This window comes from Mustela erminea, chromosome X (assembly GCF_009829155.1).
Source record: "Mustela erminea isolate mMusErm1 chromosome X, mMusErm1.Pri, whole genome shotgun sequence".
NCBI classification, from domain to species: Eukaryota; Metazoa; Chordata; class Mammalia; order Carnivora; family Mustelidae; genus Mustela; species Mustela erminea.
Genome location: NC_045635.1, coordinates 38,893,974 through 38,913,253, shown reverse-complemented (window position 1 = coordinate 38,913,253; position 19,280 = coordinate 38,893,974). Strand labels below are relative to the sequence as shown.

General features: G+C 39.3%; 1 protein-coding gene across 6 annotated transcripts in view; it reads left to right on the top strand.

Moving 5' to 3' along the window:
• Nucleotides 1-19,280, top strand: part of EFHC2 (EF-hand domain containing 2) — a 186,367-nt gene that overhangs the window by 2,818 nt on the left and 164,269 nt on the right. For 3 of the 6 annotated variants that reach the window (XM_032330119.1, XM_032330116.1, XM_032330118.1), the window contains exon 1: nt 14,670-14,773. The exons of the other annotated variants lie outside the window; for them this stretch is intronic. In XM_032330119.1, coding sequence (XP_032186010.1) covers nt 14,684-14,773 — 90 coding nt within the window. In that variant the 5' untranslated portion in view covers nt 14,670-14,683. Of the gene's footprint in view, nt 1-14,669; nt 14,774-19,280 lie in introns of those variants that run through there. 6 annotated transcript variants of the gene reach the window in all.

Sequence of the window (19,280 nt, the reverse complement as noted above, 5' to 3'; positions counted from 1 at the left end):
CTTGTATTTTGGGGGGCAACCCCGCCTATCACTCTTTCTGGTCATTACCCCCTTTGCTTTTACTGTCCAGAATTAACTATCCTGAATGCGGGGACTTCTTATCAGTGTGAATGTCTGGTGTTCTTTTGTGACTGACTTGTGTTTAGCTCAATATTATGTTTGTGAGATTTGTTCATCGGGCTGTCTCTAGAGGTAGTTTGCTGATTTTCCTTGCTCTGTAGTATTCCACTGTGTGAGTATGACATCATTTATATATCCGTAGATAGAGATAAGGCTTGTTTGGGGTTATTACGAATAGTTCGCTGTGACTATTCTTAATCACGTCTGTTGGTACAATTGCTGGATCATAATGGCTTTCATTATGTTCTGCTTTAGTGGACGCTGTCAAAGTGCTTAAACCAATTTAAATCCCCAGCAGCGCCTTATGTTCCTATCTTTCCACATCCTGAGACTTGATATGGCTGGCCTTTTAAACTGTAGTTATTTCGATCAGCAAGTATAGGGAAACTGTAGTTCCAATCTGTACTTGCCTGATTCCTAATGAACTTGAGCACGATTTACTGGTCATTTGGATATTCTCTTTTGTGTAGTACTTGTCTCTTGCCTACTCTTTCTGCTGGTTTGTGTGCCCCCCCCCCTTTTTTTTACTTAGGAAATGTAGAAGTTCTATATAGATTTTGGACGTGACTCTCATCTGACATCTGTGTTGGCAAATATCTCTAGTCTGTGGCTGGCCTTTTCACTTTTTTTTTTAAAAGATTTTATTTATTTATTAGAGAGAATGAGAGCGAGCGAGCAAGCATTAGAGGGGGAATTTCAGAGCTCCCTGCTGAGCAGGGAGCCCGATGCGGGACTGGATCCTGGGACTCCAGAATCATGACCTGAGCTCAGTTGCTCAGCCAACTGAGCCACCCAGGCACACCGGCCTTTTCACTTTCTTAGTGGTGTTTTTGATGAGTAATTGTTCCTTTAGCGATTTTTTGGTTCTTTAAGAAATTGCTCCCTATGTCAAGTTCATTATGGTATTTTTCTGTGTTGTCTTCTGGAAATTTTGTTTTTACCTTTCACATTTAGATTTCTAATCTAGTAGAAATGTGTGTGTGTGTGTGTGTGTGTGTGCGCGCGCGCGCGCGTGCGAAAAGGAGTATGGATCAGGTTATATTTTTTCCTATATAGCTATTCATTTGACCCAGAACCAATTGTTAACACAAGTTAACTGAGTAAGTTTTAAAGATCTTACTGGCTCTATGCCATGATTCATGAATTGACAGTATCCAGTGGAGCAGCGATAAAAGAGCTCTGAAGAGCTCTCCCAGCAAGACATTTTTATGGGAGGGGGGCGTTACAGTAGGCAAAAATTGGATTGGTTCCTATAAGGTTACTATGGGGTATGATAGCAAGGGCTTTTTAGGTAAATTACTTAAGTCATGCTGAACAGGCGATTCATGATTGCCTGGTGTAAGGTTCAATTTCTGGGACAGCCAAAACTGTAAGTTAAGTTTCAGTTTGTGGCATGGGGCTTAGCATGATCAACTCTACTTAGGGCCTGTTGTTTCATCTTTAACACATTTTTGGAAAAGACCACCCTTTCTCTACTTCTATGCAGAGCTGCTACCTTTGTTATAAGTATCCAAATACATGTAGGTCTGCTTCTAGATTTGTGAATGTACTTAAAAAATTATTTACTTTATGCCTCAGATGAAGAGGGGTGTGTGTGCGTGTAAATTAGGGAATGACAGTATACTTATTAGATATCTTAGGCTGTCATTTAACAGATTAGTATTTATATATGGAGAGTCCTTGTATGTGCCCAAATCAGATGGCTATATTTACATTAACCTTGGTACTGACTGTGTTGCCAAAAGACTAATATTATTTAAAAAACTTGTACTTAGTTAAAAGATCAGATGTTCTCTGGTGCATAGAATGGTCAAAAATTCAGTAGAGACAAATCTGGCTTTTTTGTTTTTAATCATTAGTCCCTCCCCCCCATTACAGAGCCATACTTGCTGAATTACATTATCAAGTGAAAAACCTTGGCCTCCTGGAGACAGCATAATTACTGGCTGTTTGGGTTTAAAATTATAACACAAGCTAACTTTTACTGCTTTTCTTAGAAATTAAAAAGGAACTTGTTTCTCCCCTTATTAGCTGCTGATAGTCAGTCCTGAGCAATAGATTGATTTCAGCCCACAGCTAGGTGATGTGCAGCCTGTATTTCTATATCTGAAATACAACAAGTATTGTGCTTCCTAAAATATAAGCACCTGTACCACTGATGACATTAAAATTATTTTGATGTGAATTAATTGAAAACCTTAGGGAAAGGTCACAGATAAATTCCAGACACACGGTATCTTTTTCCAGCAATGTACATGCTGGATTTATTTTGAGCTAAGAGAATCTCAGGCATATTGTCAAAAATAATAGGATATTAATGTTAAAAGGGACATTTCCAGCCAAAGCTGAAAATCTTTCCTATAGCATTTTGGACAGATGGTTGAATAGCTGATCCTGAATGCCCCTAATGAATAATGAGGATTACACTTTGTTTTTTATGAAGCTACCTTGCCACCATCTTAGGAGGGTTTGTTGTCAATAGTCCATCTCTACTTTGTAATGAAGCAACTGTTTTCCTTAGAAGAAAATAAAATACTTGAATTCACAGCAGTAGAATAAAACAAAAATTCAGAATCTCTCTGTCTCTCTTAGAAAAGGGTGTGGGCAATACCTTGAAATTTATTTTTATCTAGAGTAATATAAGACTACTTATATAAGGAAATAAGGTTCTTTGGGAAATTTACCAGCAATTTAATGGTGAACAGCTGAAGGACACACTATGAGGAATGCGTAATATACATACTGACTTCATCATGGGATGGTAGATAAATCAATTTAAATTTAGCACAATGACAAAGATAATCATAAAACAATGACTTCATGCACAGGATGGAGGTTTTTCCTGATCTAAAATTCTGCTTACAGATTTCTGGTCATATTCTTAGTGGTCAATTCCATTGCCTTAAAATAACCTGCATCAGGTGCAAACCCTTATGAGATTAGTTTAATGAATCATGGCCAGCATTTAAAAAAAAAGAAGCAAAATTGACTAGAAAATAATTTTTTTAAAAAATCAAAGTAATGTGTGATGGCATGGGAACAGTAAGCATTCTTCCGTGAACTTTTTCTTTCCGTCATATGATGCATGTGAACTGGGTTGCACTCAAACCTGTTTGTTATTGTGGTTGCAGAGTGTGAAACACGTTCTCATTAGAGCTGTCTCCACCAGTTCATGCTGTTTTCAGCACGTTTTCAATTCAGTTTTCTGTTTTCAGTTTTCAGTTCAGTACTTCAGTTTCCTTCCAGGCCAGGTCTAGTCTTTTACCCTTCTAGAAGCTTCAACAGAGCCTATCAGATTTTTTTTTTCTTAAATTGCTGTAAAATTCACATAACATAAAACTGACCACTAGCCATTTGAATGGGTATCATTCACTGGCATATGGTACCTTCACAGTGTTTTGCACTGATCACCTCAACGAGTTCAGAGACGTCTTCATCCCAGATTTCAATCTCTATCTCAGAGGGACTTGGAAATGTCTTTCAGCTCTCAGGGACCTCCTGTGTATAAATGATTAGCATGATCCATGAGTTGTAGATGTAATGATTCAGTAATAATCGTCTCTTCTGAGTAAAGAGTAATAGATTTCTGTGGATTTGTTAATTTTGGTCAACTTAATGACCTGCTCTGTGTGGTTTCCCTTTCCTGCAAAGGATATCAACTTTAATGCAGGGTTGGGGGGAGGTGGTACATAGTGGAGGAAACTTCAGGGTTTTTTTCCCCCTTACTGTAAAATTTCTTACTTTCCCCTTATCCAAGTAGGCCTAAAAATCCTCTCGTAGTTTCTATTATCGAGGGCCCTAGTAAGATATGATGTGTGGTATGTGGGATCAGCAAAAGTAGTTTTCTCCTCTATTTGAAACTAAAAATGACTTCTGGCCAGCTTTTCCTGAAAAACAAATAGGCAATCAAGCCTATCTTACCTTTCTTTCCTTTTTATACACTTACACATTTAGAAAATTCATAAAGCAGCATAATGCATTTCTGTTCAGTAACTGTTTTAATCCAAGATGGGATTTATTTTTAAAAGGCTCAGTTGATTTAATTTAAATAGATGTTATAAATTCATTTTCATTAATGCTGTTTACAACATGAAAATACATTGACAATGTTAAATAAGTTACTAAAACCATATGGCAAAGCCATATGAATAAAAATATAGCCTAAGACTTAATTTTACATGAGACTTGAAAGTTAAGCTTTATCAGGTGTCTGGGTGGCTCCATAGGTTGAGTGTCTGACTCTTGGTTTCGGCTCAGGCTATGGTCTTTAGGGTCATGAGATCAAGCCCTGCGTGGGGCTCAGCGAGGAATCTGCTTTTGAATTCTCTCCCTCTGCTCTCCCCCTCCCCTCACCGTACTCTTGCTTTCTCTGTCTCTCTCAAATAAATCAATCTTTTAAAAAAAGAATATTATTTTCTTAAAAATAAAGAATAAAAATTACCTCTTAAATGTGCCTGTGTTTTGCCCCCTAAATACTGAATTCTGGGTCAAATTGGAGATAAGCACACGTGGATTTCATTTTCAACTAAAATGAGATTGCTGACTGGACTCTTGATACCTGCTACCAAGGAAAGCTTTGCTTATAGGAATCAGACGTTGAAAAACCACAGCAAAATTGTCACTGCTTCCCTATGAGTGACAGGATACTTGACTTTCTTATCTGTTTGGAACTGGCATATGTATATGTTCAACTTTATAAGCAGTTGCTAAACTGTCTTCCAATGTGGCTGTATCATTTTGCATTCCCATCAGCAGTGAATGAGTGTTGCTATTACTCAGAATCCTCATGAATAGCTGGCATTGTCAGCGTTTGAATTTTAGCTGTTCTAATAAATGTACAGAGGTATGTCATCCTGATTGAAACTTTTTCCCCCAGCAGTTAATGATGTTGAACATCTTTTTGTGTGCTTATTTGCCACCCATCTATCCTCTTTGGTAAAATTTCTGTTCATGTGTTTTGCCTGTCTTTAATTGGATTATTTCTTTCCTATTGAATTTTGAGAGTTATTTATATATTCTGGAGACAAGTTCACTGTTAGATATATGCTTTGCAAATATTTTCTTCCAGTCCATGGCTTGAATTTTCATTCTCTTAAGGCTAGAAAATATGTGTACATTTTTAAAGATAAAATACAACATGAATCCAAATTGATATTTCCAATGCAAATGAAAGATTATAGAGTTTTTATCTTCTTTGATTCTATAGTTATCTTTTACTTACATTGAGAATCTTGCTTCATGAGGATGTTAGCATGATTTTCTTGTTATCCTACCATAAGTAAAATATATATCCATATAGTAGTTTCTGATCAATAATAACATTATTAACAATTTCAGCTTTCAAATGGTTTAATACTTCCTTGTAGTTCTTTTGTTTTATATATCCCATTAGGAATATGTGGTCAAATTATTGAGTTTCATTTAAATGTTTCTGACAGTATCGTTAGGTCCCCAACTTAATACCCAGTTAGGTTCATTCATTTCATTTTGGTTTTGTTTTTTTTTTCTTCTTTTTTTTTAATTTAAAAATTTTGAAAGACTATTTATTTGAGAGAGAGAAAGAGGAAAGCGAGCACAAGCAGGAGGAGGAGCAGAGGGAGAGGGAGGAGCAGAGTCCCTGCTGAGCAGGGAACCCAACGTAGGACTGGATCCTAGGACCCTGAGATCCTGACCTGAGCCAGAGGCAGAAGCTTAACCATCTGAGCCACCCAGGCACCCCTAATTTAAATTTTAGATAGTTAACACACAGTGCAATATTGGTTTCTGGAGTAAAATTCAGTGATTCATCACTTATATGGATCTTGCTTTTCTAACTTTAAGAATTTTGCTTTTACTATAGTGTAAAAATAAAACATTTATGTGGTTTCAGAGTCAAATTTACAAAGTGTGGTGCATTCAGGCACGTATAGCTTTTAACCTTGTCCCTTCAAATCTTTTTCTCTTTCTCCCTTCCCTCTATAAGTAGCTTAACCCAAAACTTTTTTTAATCTTTTCTTTTTCAGGGTGTGGTGCCTAAACAATGAATCTTGGAACACTGGAAAAAAAATTAAATTAACTTAAAAATAAAATAAAATAGTTGTTAAAAAAAAAAAAAAGCCCAGCAAATTTTAAAATATATTCACATGGTCTCTTACTAAACAGATGGTAGCATACCCTATCCATTGTCTTCCAACTTCTGTTTTTCCTTCTAACAGTGTATCTTGGAGATCGCTTCATCGTAGTGGACAGTTTTCCTCATGCCCTTGGAATGTGTCCTCCACTCATAGCTACTTATTCCATTGTGTGGACATACCATAGTTTGTTCAGCCCATCCGCTTTTAATATATAGTTGCGTTATTTCCAGTGTTTTGCTATAACAAATACTGCTGCAAGAAATAGCCAAAGTTGGGTTTCAAAAGAAACTACGGAAAAAGTAGAATGGCAGCCTGTAGTATGGCAGACGATATCTGCAAAGCATCTATGTGATGAAGGACTTCTGTCCCGTGTATATAAAAGGAGTAGAGGATCTGAACAGGTGTTGCTCCAAAAAACTTATACAAAGAGCCACAAACACTTGAAAAGATGTGCAATATCATTAGTCTTTAGGAAAATTTAAATCAAAACCCCCGTGAGCTGTTACGCTATCCCCGCTGGGATGGCTATAAGGAAAAGACAGTAACTGGTGTTAGCAAGGATGTGGAGAAATTGGAAGCCCCGTCCATTGCTGGTGGGAATACAGAACAGTGCTGCTGCTATGGAAAATGTGTTGTTTCACAGAAGTTTAAAGGTAGAGTTACTGTATGACGCAGCACCCCCATGTATACAAGAGAAGAGACATGTATGTCCATAAAAAACGCAAATGTGAATGTTTATAACATTATTCATATTGGCCCCCAAATTGGGAATAACCCAAATGTCCATCCACTGACAAATGGATAAATAAAATGTGGTATGAGCCATACAACAGAATATTATTTGGCCATAAAAATACTGATACTGTAAACAATATGTAAAAGAGTGCAAGTTGTATGAGACTGTGTGAAATGTACAGCACAGGCAAATCTATAGAGACAGAAAGTAGATGAATGGTTGCTGCAGCCCGTGTTGGGGAGGGGATGAAATGAGGAGTCACTGCTAATGGGTATGAAATTTCTTTTGGGATGATGAATGCATTCTAAAGTTAGATTGTGGGGATGACTGCACAACTTTGCAGTTGTGGTAAACTCCATTGAATTATATATTTTAAGTGGGTGAACTTAAAAATATATAAATTATACCTCAATAAAGCTGTTGGAAAATAAATAGCCAAAGAAAGGAGTTGGTGTGGGGCTCCTGGGTCACTCAGTGCGTTAAAGCCCCTGCCTTTGGCTCGGGTCGTGATGCCAGGGTCCTGGGATTAAGCCCCGCGTCAGGCTCCTGATGCGGGGAGCCTGCTTCCCCCTCTCTCTGTCTCTGCCTGCCTCTCTGCCTACTTGCAGTCTCTGTCCGTCAAATAAATAAGTAAAATCTTGAAAAAAAAAAAAAGGAGTTGGTGCGGAATCGCTAGACAAACAAGAGGTGTCTGTCATGCCAGGATCATGGGATCATTTTGATTGAGAGGATTTTGTTACTTGTTACTTTGTTACTTGTTTCCAGTAGCTATTGAAATGTCCTTGAAATCCCATTAATGCAGACTGGGCCAATTCTTGAAGCTGTCATTCATACTTCGGATGTTATTCCATTACCATTCCTAAATGTTAATTTGGGGTTCAGAAGTTGGAGTCACTTTGGCTGTTTGGGGATCAAACACAGCTAACATTGGTCACTTTTGCCTTCTGTCCCTAACTTTATAACTATGTCACTTAGGATAGATACTTTTGGCTGTGAGTAACAGTATGCCTGGCTAACAGTGGCTTAAGCCAGATTGATTTTCTCATCAGAAGAACTCTAGAGGTGTGGCAGTTTCAGGTTTAAGCAGTGGCTGATGAATGTCATAAAGGACTCAGACTCTTTTTCTCTCTCCATTCTGCTATCATGAGAATGCTGGCTTTTCATGGTTGCAAGGTGGCCTCATGGTTGCAAGGTGGTTGCCTCAGTTCCAGACATCACATCTCATAACCATGTTCAAGACAAGTAGGAAGGAGAGGGAGGTGAAAAGTCTCTTATATAAAAAATTAAGTGTTTTCCAGGCCCTCAGTAGATTTCCCATTTATATCTTATTGGCTAAAATTGAGTTGTGTGGCTTTCCTCTGCTAAAGGGGTATTGGGAATTTGATTTTTCACCATCTGTTTTTGGAGCTGCGAAAGACAAAGGAAAGTAAATAATGACTTTTGGGAACTAAAAAGTTTGTCTGTTTTCTGCCACACCAGCCACAGACTCAAGACCTGTGAGTCTAGATGCCTCCTCAGCCTTAGCATTTCGTTGTTTGTTTGAGAGAGAGAGAAAGAGACAGAATGAATGGGGGAGGAGCAGAGGGAGAGGAAGAGAAAGAATCCCAAGCAAGCTCCACACTCAGCATGGAGCCCGACATGGGGCTCTCAGTCCCTTGACCCTTGAGATCATGACCTGAGCCAAAATCAAGAGTCTGACGCTTAGGGGTGCCTGAGTGGCTCCGTCGGTTGGGGGTCTGCTTTCAGCTCAGGTCATGATCCTGGAGTTCCGGGACTGAGGCTCCCTGCTCAGTGGAGGGCCTGCTTCTCCCTCTCCCTCTGCCTGCTGCTCCCCCTGCTTGTGCCTGCTCTCTCTCTCTCTCTCTCTCTCTCTCAAATTTTATCTCAAATAAACAAATCATATCTTTAAAAAAAAAATAAGAATCTGATGCTTAACCTACTGAGCCACTCAGGTACCTTAGCATCCCTTCCTTTAAAACATTTTTGTTTGCCTTTTTTAATATATAGGTAATACATGAGTATACCACCATTGTAAAAAATCAAGCGATACTCTTCTTTCTTAGCAGTTTTCTTTTTCCGTAATAGAAAACAAGCCTCATACCCCAGTGAAACCAGCATATGCTCGCTGTCTGTCCTTTGAATATATTTTGGACTCCATTATTAAACCACTCAATGCTGAGTTTACTTGTCATCTTCCTGACGGCATTCTCGTGCTTCTCCCTGTCCCCATCTAGATCTTAGCCTTCCCTCGGAGGGCAGCTCTACTCCCCCCTTCTCATTCAAGCCTTCCCTGATCATGTCAGCAGGAGCCCTCTGTCTGGCTACAGAACCTTGAACATATCTATATTGTCCGGACCTCCCAGTTCATCCCCTTACTGGCTGGTTGCCCGTGTTGTGTTTTGCGTTCTTTACATGCTGTTTTGTGACATTCCTCCGCGGACTGGGAAACTGTGATTGATGGCTCTCTGGGTTGCCCTTCCTTCCCCGGGGCAGGCTCCTAATAGGTGCCTGTTTGCTAACCTCTGTCTGCCTGTAGCAGCCATGCCCCAAAACTTGGGGGGATAAACACAGTTGGGGAAAATCCTCTCTGGAACTAGCTTTTTGCCTGTGTCTTCCCCTGCTGCCATGGAGCAGAGTAGTTCTTAGGGTAGCAATGGTGACTATAAGAGAGAAAGAAACTCATTTGTTTCTGAGCCTTAAATAGATTATAAGCCTGTCAGGATGCAAGGCTTATATCAAGCTGCCAGGATAGCTCGGAGAGGCCACATACAAGGGGTGACCCCAAGCCTCTCCTGTGGCCTACTGTGCCATGCAGAGGGACAGTTCTCTTCTCCTTGTTGACATCCAGTTTGGCTCTTTGTGGAAGCAGAACACTGTTCTCTGAGCCTTGATGAGGCAGGACCCCCTTAAGAGACCAGTCTCCCGACAACAGGATGCTAGACACGCACATGTGCAGACATAAAGGGATTTCTTGGGCCATTCCCCGAGTTGATTCTGTTAGTACAGTTGTAGAAAGGGCAAAGTCAACTCTGAGAGGGGAGGGGGGTCCCCAAAGCAAAAGGAAGGGGAACTAGTCATTTTCAGTCCCTCATTAGCCAGGCCCCAGGATGCCTGAATTCAACCTAGCAATTCCTATGTGACGAACAGCCCAGCTTGGCCAAAGAAACTTTTTGTTTTCCTAACTATGTGTTTGGCATCTCCAAGGAGGGGATGGTCACAATGGTTAGAGATCTGGGGGAGAACAGGTCCGTTCACTTGGCTTACGGTTCATTTAGACTACCTTTGCTTCGGCAGCCAAGTTTGGCAACTTGATGTTTGTTTTATCATTTATAGGACTATTTCCATCTTATTGTTGTGAGTCATTTATGGCTCATGTGTGTTTCCATTCATACTTCATACATTATCCAAGGGCCCTGTGTGGACTGTCTCCTGGTTTATCAAAGAAAGTAGACCCACTCTTGCCTTTTACTGTTAATTGAAATTTTTATGGAGGAAAATTAAAGATTCATGTGTAGTTCTAAGGAATAATACAGAGCAACCCTGTGTACACTTTACTCAGTTTCCCATTGGTACCATTTTGCAAAACTGGTAGAATAGCACAACCAGGATATTAACATTAATATAATCCACTGATCCCATTAAGGTTTCCCCAGCTTTTTTTTTTTTTTTAAGATTTTGTTTATTTATTTGACAGACAGAGATCACAAGTAGGCAGAGAGGCAGGCAGAGAGAGAAGCGGGGGGGGGAAGCAGGCTCCCTGCTGAGCAGAGAGCCCGACTCAGGGCTCGATCCCAGGACCCTGAGATCGTGACCCAAGCTGAAGGCAGAGGCTTAACCCACTGAGCCACCCAGGCACCACCCCTGGCTTTACTTATACTCATTTACGTGTGTGCTTTTAGTCTAAATGGTTCATCACATGTGTGGGTTGCTGTTGTCACCCTGACAGGGAAGATACAGATCTGTTCCAGCACCACAAGGATCCATCCTGTTTATCTTTTATAACCCCTTCCACCTCCTTCCTATCAACTGCCCCCCCACCGTGTCTCTGATTCCTGGCAACCCCTAATCTGTGCTCCATTTCTAAAACTTTTTAAGAAGATTTTACTTATTTGAGAGAGAGACTACAAGTGGGGAGGAGAAGCAGAGCGAGAGGGACAAGCCGACTCCCCACTTAGCGTGGAGCCCATCGCAGGGCTGGATCCCGTGATCCTGAGATCATGACCTGAGCCAAAATCAAGAGTCAGGTGCTAAACCTACTGAGCCACCCTGGGTCTCCCCCCTCAATTTTCATTACTTTGAAGATATATGTACCTCTTGGGATTATTATTTTTCACTTGACTTAATTTTTTGATGGCTTATCTAGCAAATTGTCCATATCAGTTGTTCATTCATTTTTATTGCTGAGTAGTAGTCCATGTATGTGCCACAGTTTGTTTCACTGTTCACTTGCTGGAGAACATCTGGGTTGTTGCTAGTTTTTGGCTACGAGGGATGCAGTCGCTATGGGCATTCATGTGCAGGTTTTTGTGTGGACACGTGCTTTCATTTTCCAAGATGAATGTCCAAGAGTGCAGCTGCTGGATCATAATGGTAATTGCATGTTAAGTTTTTTGAAAAGATTTTATTTATTTCAGAGAGCGAGATAGAGAATGTATGAATGGGGGGTGAGGGGCAGAAACAGAATCTCAAGCAGACCACACACTGAGCGCAGGGCCCCAACATGGGGGGGTGGGCTCGATCCCACAACCCATGAGATCATGACCTGAGCCAAAACCAAGAGTTAGATGTTCAAATGACTGAGGCACTGTGACGCCCCTGCATGTTTAGTTAAAAAAAAAAAAAAAAGAAAGAAAGAAAGAAAGAAAAAGCCTACCAAACTATTTGTGAGAGCGAATGTACCATTTTACGTTCCCCAGAGCGGTGTGTAAACGATCTAGTTTGTCCACATCCTAGTCAGCATTTAGTATTGTCACTATTTTTTATTTTAGCCAATAGGTGTGTAGTGACATCTTATTGTGGGTTTAACTGCCATTTCTCTGATGGCTTATGTATGCATCGCATCTCTTTCCATGTGCTTATTTGCCATCTGTATATCCACCTTGGTGAAATGTCTGTTTATGTCTTTTGCCTGTTTCTAATTGGACTGTGTTTTTACTGTGGAGCTTTGAGAATTCTTTATATATTCTAGATACTAGCCCTTCAGCTAAGATGTGATTTGCACATATTTTCTCCCAGTCTGTAGCTCGTCTTCTCATCCTGTTAACTGTCTTTTGCATAGCAAAAAAGTTTCTAATTTTGTTGAGGTCCAATTTATCAATTTTTTCCTTTTATGGATCATGCTTTTGACGTTAAATCTAAGAACTCTCTGCCCAGCTCTAGAGACTGAAGTTTTTTTCCTAAAATTTTTATAGTTTTACATTTTATGTTCAAGTCTGTGATCCATTTTGAGTTGATTTTTTTTTTTTTTATGTAAGGTCTGATATTTAGGTCAGGATCCATTTGATTTTGTCTTTGACTGTCCATTTGTTGAAAATGCTATCCTTCCTCTACTGAATTGCTTTTGCACCTTTGTAAAAACTCACTCGAGCATTTTTTAAAATTTTTATTTATTTATTTATTTTAAAGATTTTATTTATTTATTTGAGAGAGAGAGAGATATCACAAGTAGGCAGAGAGACAGACGGAGAGGGGGAAGCAGGCTCCCCACTGAGCAGAGAGCCCAATGCCGGGCTCAATCCCAGGACACTGGGATCATGACCTGGGCCAAAGGGAGAGGCTTAACCCACTGAGCCACCCAGGTACCCCTCATTTGAGCATTTTTGAGTGGTATTTTTGGTGTCTATTGTGTTCTGTTGGTCTTTGTATCTGTCTTTCTGCCAATGCCAAACTGTTTTTATTACTATGGTAATATCATAAACCTTAATATCAGGTACAGTGATTCCTTCTACTTCAGTCTTCTTTCTCAAGATTCTTCTTTGTCTAGGGCCTGTACCTTCCATACGAATTTTAGAATCAGCTTGTCTATGTCTACAGGTAACTTTGCTGGGATATTGATAGGAATTGCATTAGACCTCTAGATCCTTTTGGAGGAGAATCAGCATCTTTACTATGTAGAGTCTTCTAACCCTTGAGCTTGATATGGGTCTCCATTTCTTTAGGTCATTTTTGATTTTTTTAATTAGCATTTTATAATTTTCAACTCACATATCTTGTGTATGTTTCAAATTTCATTTTCTTTGGAGTGATTGTAAATGACATCATGTTTTAAATTTCAGTCTCACGTGTTCATTGTTAGTACATAGAAGTGTGATGGACTTCTGTGTGTTGATCTTGCATCCTGTGACCCTGCTGAACTCAATTACTAGTTGTAGGATTTTTTTTTTTTGGTAGATCCTATGAAGTTTTTTTATATAAAGAATCTTGAAACCTATAAATAGAGATAGTGCTTTTTCTTCCTTTCCAGTTTGTATCCCTTTAATTTATTTTTCTTGGCTTCCCATGGTGGGTAGAACTTCTACTAATGTGTTGAATGAGTAGGACAGACATTCTTGCTTTGTTCCTGATTTTGGGAGACCATTTAGTCTTTAACTATTAAGTGTGAGGTTAGCTATAGATTTTTTGTAGATGATCTTTATCAAGTAATTCCCCTATATTCTTAATTATTTGGGGGTCTTTAACATAAATGGGTGTTGCATTTAACAAATGTGTTTAACTTGTATTACTGATATGATCATTTTTCTTCTCCATTTGTTGATATGGTAAATTACATTGATTTTGAAATGTTGACCTAGTCTTGCATAATAAATCTCAGGTGGTCATAGTGTATAATTCTTTTCATACAGTGCCAGACTCAATTTGCTAATTTTTTTGTGGAGGATTTTTACATCTATGTTGAAGAGAGATTTTGGTCTGTAGTTTTCTGATTTTGAACTGTCTTCTATGGTATGGTATCAAGATAATATTGACTTAATAAAATAAGCTGGGGATAGTTCCCTCCTCTTTATTTTCAGGAAGAGACTGCATAAACTTGGTGTTAATTCTTATTTAAATATTGGGCAAAATTCTCCAGTAAAGCCGGCTGGGCATAGGGATTTCTTTTTGGCTTTAGTTGTAAATTCAGGTTCTTTAAAGGTTACTCTTCAGATTATTTCATCTTGGCTGAGCTTTGGGAGTTTGTGGTTTTGAGAAATTGGTTCACTTTTTTAAGTTGTTCAATTTATGTGTGTAAAGTTGGTCAGAGTGTTCCCTTACTATCTTTTTAATGGCTATGGCATCTATTAAAATATCCTATTTCATTTCTGTTATTGGTGATTTGTATCTTAACTCTTTTTAAAAGCTTTTTCAGTCTTGCTAGAGATTAATTTTATGAATATGTATTTTTTGAAGAACAAGTTTTGTGTTTGACTTTCTCGGTTTTACTGGTTTTTTTTGTTTGTTTGTTTGTTTTTTAATTTTGCTGGTTTCTGCTCTAATCTTTATTATTCCCTTCTTTGGGCTTTTAAAAAAATTATTTTACTCTTCTTTTTCTAAGTAGGAACATAGGGGATTGATTTGAGACCTTTCCTCATTTCTTTTTTTTTTTTTTTTCAGATTTACTTATTTTCTAGAGAGAGAGTGAGAGAGCAGTGTTGAGGGGCAAGGGCAGAGAGAGAGGGAGAGAGAACCTCAAGTGGATTCCTCACTGAGCGTGGAGCCTGACATGGGGCTGGATCCCATGACCCTGAGATCACGACTTGAGCTGAAACCAAAAGTCGGCCGCTTAACTGACTGGACCACCTGGGTGTCTCCTTTCCTTATTTCTAATGTAGGTATTTAGTGCAAATTTCCCCCTACTGTTTTAGGTGCATTCCACATATTTTGATAAGTTGCATTTTCATTTTCTTTCCATTCTACCTATTTTTTTAAAAATTTCTGAGCTTTCCTTCTTGACCCATATACCGTTGAAAAGTGTGTTGTTTGATTTCCAAACATTTGGAGGTTTTTCCTGTTGTTCTTCTGTTATTAATTTCTAGTTCATTGCCATTATCATCAAATACAATCTGTATGATCTTAATTCTTTTGAATTTGCCAAAGTCGCTTTTATGGTCTGGAGTATGGTCTAACTTGGTTATTGTTCCACACACACTTGAAAAGAATATGTATTCTGCTCTTGTTGAGTAGAGGGTTCTATATAAGTCAATTAGGATCTGTTGGCTACATGTGTTGGTTGCCCAGAGGTTTGCTGAAGTCCCCAACTGCAATTGTGGATTTATCTATTTCTCCTTTAACTTTACTGGTTTTGCTTCATATATTTTGACGTTTTGTTATTTGGTGCATGCACATTTAAGTTTGTAGTGTCTTTCTGGTGGATTGATTCTTTTATCATTATATAAAGGCTCTATTTTCTCTAGTAATTTTCTTTGCTCTGAAGTCTAGTGTATCAGTTACTGATAGAGCCACTTTTGCTTTTTTTTAAATTAGTATTTGCCTTGTGTATCTTTTTCATATCTTTACTTTTAACTGATTTCTGTCCTTGAATTTGAAGTGAGTTCCCTGTGATCAGCAAGTAGTTGGTCATGCTTTATAAATTCACTCTGCAAATCTGCCTTTTGATTAATGTATTTGGTCATTTACATACAAGGTGGGTTTTGGTGTGTTAATGATTATGTCTGATATATTATTTCTGTTTTCTGTTTCTTTCCTCTGTTTCTTTTTTCTGCTCTTCCCATGGGATACCAGAACTTTTTTGTTGTTGTTGTTAGGTTTCCATCTTGATTTATTTATAGTGTTTTGGAGAGTATATGCTTAAATTTTTTTTTTATTATGGAAGTATAATTGACATGCAATGTTATATTAGTTTCTGGTGTTCAATATAGTGACTAAGTGGTATAAATTTCCAGTTGTAAAATAAATAATGCACAGGGATGAAAAGTAGAGCATAGAGAATATAGTCAATAATACTGTAATGATTGCGACACCTGGGTGGCTCAGTCAGTTAAGCATCTACCTTCGGCTCCGATCATGATCCCAGTGTCCTGGGAGCCCCCATTGCGGTCCCTGCTTAGTAGAAGGCCTGCTTCTCCCTCTCCCTCTGCTGCTCCTCCTGCCTGTGTTCTCTCACTCCCTGTCTCTGTCAAATAAATAAATAAAATCTTAAAAAAAATTATACTGTGATAACCTTGTATGGTGACCACACTGTGGTGACAGTTACATGATAGAATTGTCAAATCACTATGTTGAGGGTTTCTCTTAGTATAGTTACAGAGTGGTTGTTCTGGATCTTACAGTATATATGGATGATTTACATAGACTGTGGTCTGTATCAGCGTTCCTTTCCCACTTCTCAATATTATTGTTACAAGTATTGGATTATAATTTTTGCTTCAGTCGTTGCTTTTGTGGGATCAGGGACTACTGATGCAGATTTTCAGATTCTAGTCCCAAAACACACTCTGCACAACTGCACAATCACTACCCCCTCCCACCCTTGGGCCTCTGTCATCTACTGTCCTCACAGCTAGGGGACACAGCTGCCTCTGCCCCCTGAAAGTCTTTAGCAGTTCACCAAATCTAGCTGGAAGGTGTGCTTCCCTTGTATCTTACCCCTCTACTCTAACTCATCATTTTTGAATCCATGGCTATTAGCCCCAGACTGCTGGGGGAAGGAGGGAAGTCTGTGTTGCAAGCACTTTGTTTTTTCATGCCATCTTCTTTGACCCTCAGCTTGCATCAGATACTGTGCTAGCTGGTATGTTATTATAGGAGTGTTGAACTTGTGGGTTGGGCGCTCAAGTCAGCGTTCTACCCCTAGCATGCTGACGCATGCGCACACCCATGCCCATGCATTCATGAACCTTCATTCCCTGAACAACTCTCTTGTTTTACCTTGAGGTAGACCTTCCTCCATAATATCCTTTAAGAAGGTACCAGGCCAGGTCATGAACAACTGGTTTCTGTTTCCAGGTACATTGCCCATGGGTATACCCCTCACAGCTGCCTTTGTATTTTCCATTCTTTCAGTCTTCTCAGTGGAACCAGTGGCTGCTCTTCATAAATTCAAGAATTAATTTCAGCTAGATCCCTTAGTTCAGTGAAGGTGATAAATTTTACTAATATTTGTTGTGCTCAGAGTTTAAGAAGAGATTTTTTTTTTTTGTCAATGTATAAAGAAAATTACCCATTAGGTCACTTACTCCTCTTACTCTGTTTAAAAAAAAAAAACCAACTGCAGTCAAGCACAGCTTTTAGAAACTAAATGCATTAGTATGTTATGCTTTCTACTGTGAATAATGGAATACCTGATTAATAGAGGCTTAAAGAAGCAGGGATTTATTTTTTTTTTTCCGCTGAGCCAGAAGTCTGGAGGTCAGTGGCTACTGGCACACATTTAAAGGCTCAATTTTGAGCCACCATTTCCGGTGTCCTCCCCATGATCCCAAGGTGGCTGCCGCAGCTCTAGGCATCATGTATGCATCTCAAGGCAAAAAGGGATGAGCTAGGGGCAGTGTCACTTGTCCCTTGGCTCAAGGGGACAAAATCCTTTTCCAGAATCCCAGAACAGACTTCTGAAAAGCAGGCTGAGGAAATAAGTGGAGTGTTTTGGCTTTTCTAGCTTGTATATGGAGATAGGCAAGGGAGAAGCAATTTGGGTAGGATGTACTGATCAGCTATAATCAGCCAGTGATTTTAACCGACTTTGCTGGGGAAGCCTTTAGAATTCTTTTTATTGATTGGTGTTTTGAACTGAATTATTTAGAGGAAAAAAATCAGTTTTTTGAGGAAGGGGCTGCACCTTTCTTTAGATCTTATTGACCTTTATCTTCCACTCTACTGATTTAAATACCTTATTAAATATACTAAAGCAATGTCACTATTCTATTGAGCTGATGGCTGAGCACAATAATTTTCCAGCTTATGTTTGGAAAGAGAAGAAAATTAGCTGAAAAAAAAAAAACGTTTGAAGGTTACTTTAACTTGGCTTTTTTATTTTTACATTTGGGCTTTGTTTTTGAGTGATTTAGCTTTATTAATAAGTAATGATAGCTTTCCTGCTCTTTCATGCACTCCAAGATCCCACTCTGCCTGAGGCAATTTCGTTGTTATTTTCTCTGGGAGGTTCATAGCATCTACTGAGTGACTTTTTTGCTCTATAAAAGTACAGAAAAGAAGAAAAGAGAAAATGTGTTCCTAAAATAAATATGATACGAAGGGAGGGGGAAAAAAAACCCCAAAACTATTCATGGAATAGAAGCAAACTAGAAGCAAACTTGATCAAGCAGGAATATCTGAGAATGATCATTTTAGGTAATTCTATATCCTATTTTCCATTAACCTCCGAAGGCAGAAAAGTAAGTTGTCAAGAACGTACATGGAAATAGGAAACTCGAACTCGCTATCTTCAGTCCTTAGGTTTCCGGTAATTGTTGGTAACTGGGAAGGGCTTTCAACAGCACTCTGGAATACCTGTTCTGGTTTTGAGGAAGGGGTGATGAAAACTGCTATTAATGTTTAGGTCCCTTTAGCTCGTCTCTTGGTGGTCCTGGTGGTCATTTGCGTTAGTGTATTTGTCAAATTAAAAGTCTTAATTCAGGGGCGTCTGGGTGGCTCAGAGGGTTAAAGCCTCTGCCTTCGGCTCAGGTCATGGTCCCAGCGTCCTGGGATCGAGCCCCGCATCGGACTCTCTGCTCAGCAGAGAGTCTGCTTCCTCCTCTCTCACTGCCTGCCTTTCTGCCTACTTGTGATCTGTCAAATAAATTTTTTAAAAAGTGTTAATTCAACCTTGGTGATGTAAACAAGGGGAGCTCTAGCACATTCCTTGAACAGGCACAAACAGCGCAAGGTCCCATGTTTAAAGGCTCACATCTTGAGTTTGCCTCCTGGACGAAGCACTTAACAGTCACCCACAGCAGCTGAGTGACCTTGGGCAAATGACTTAAACCACCCCCGCACCCCAACCCCCCCCCACCCCCAACGTGTCTGAGTATCCTCATCTACAAAATGGGAATAATGACAAAGCATTCTCCGAGATTCGCTCTGAAATGAAGAGGATCGAAGGCTTTTAAAGTACTTAAAATGGTGCTGGGCACGTTGGCTGTTAGGGCCACAGGAATGATATTCATATCCGCGAAGACAGGCTTCCAGCTTAGGGTGGCCATAATGAGCTGTCAGTTTCTTACCAAGCACCTCACTCTTCCTTGACTTTGTCATGTGGTTGTCAAGCATCTGGGCTTCTCCAGGCAGCCCAGAAAGAAACAGCGAGATTCTGACGTGCTGGAACTGAGAAGGAGAGATTAGAAATGGATAAACACCGGATGTGGTGCATAAACAATGAA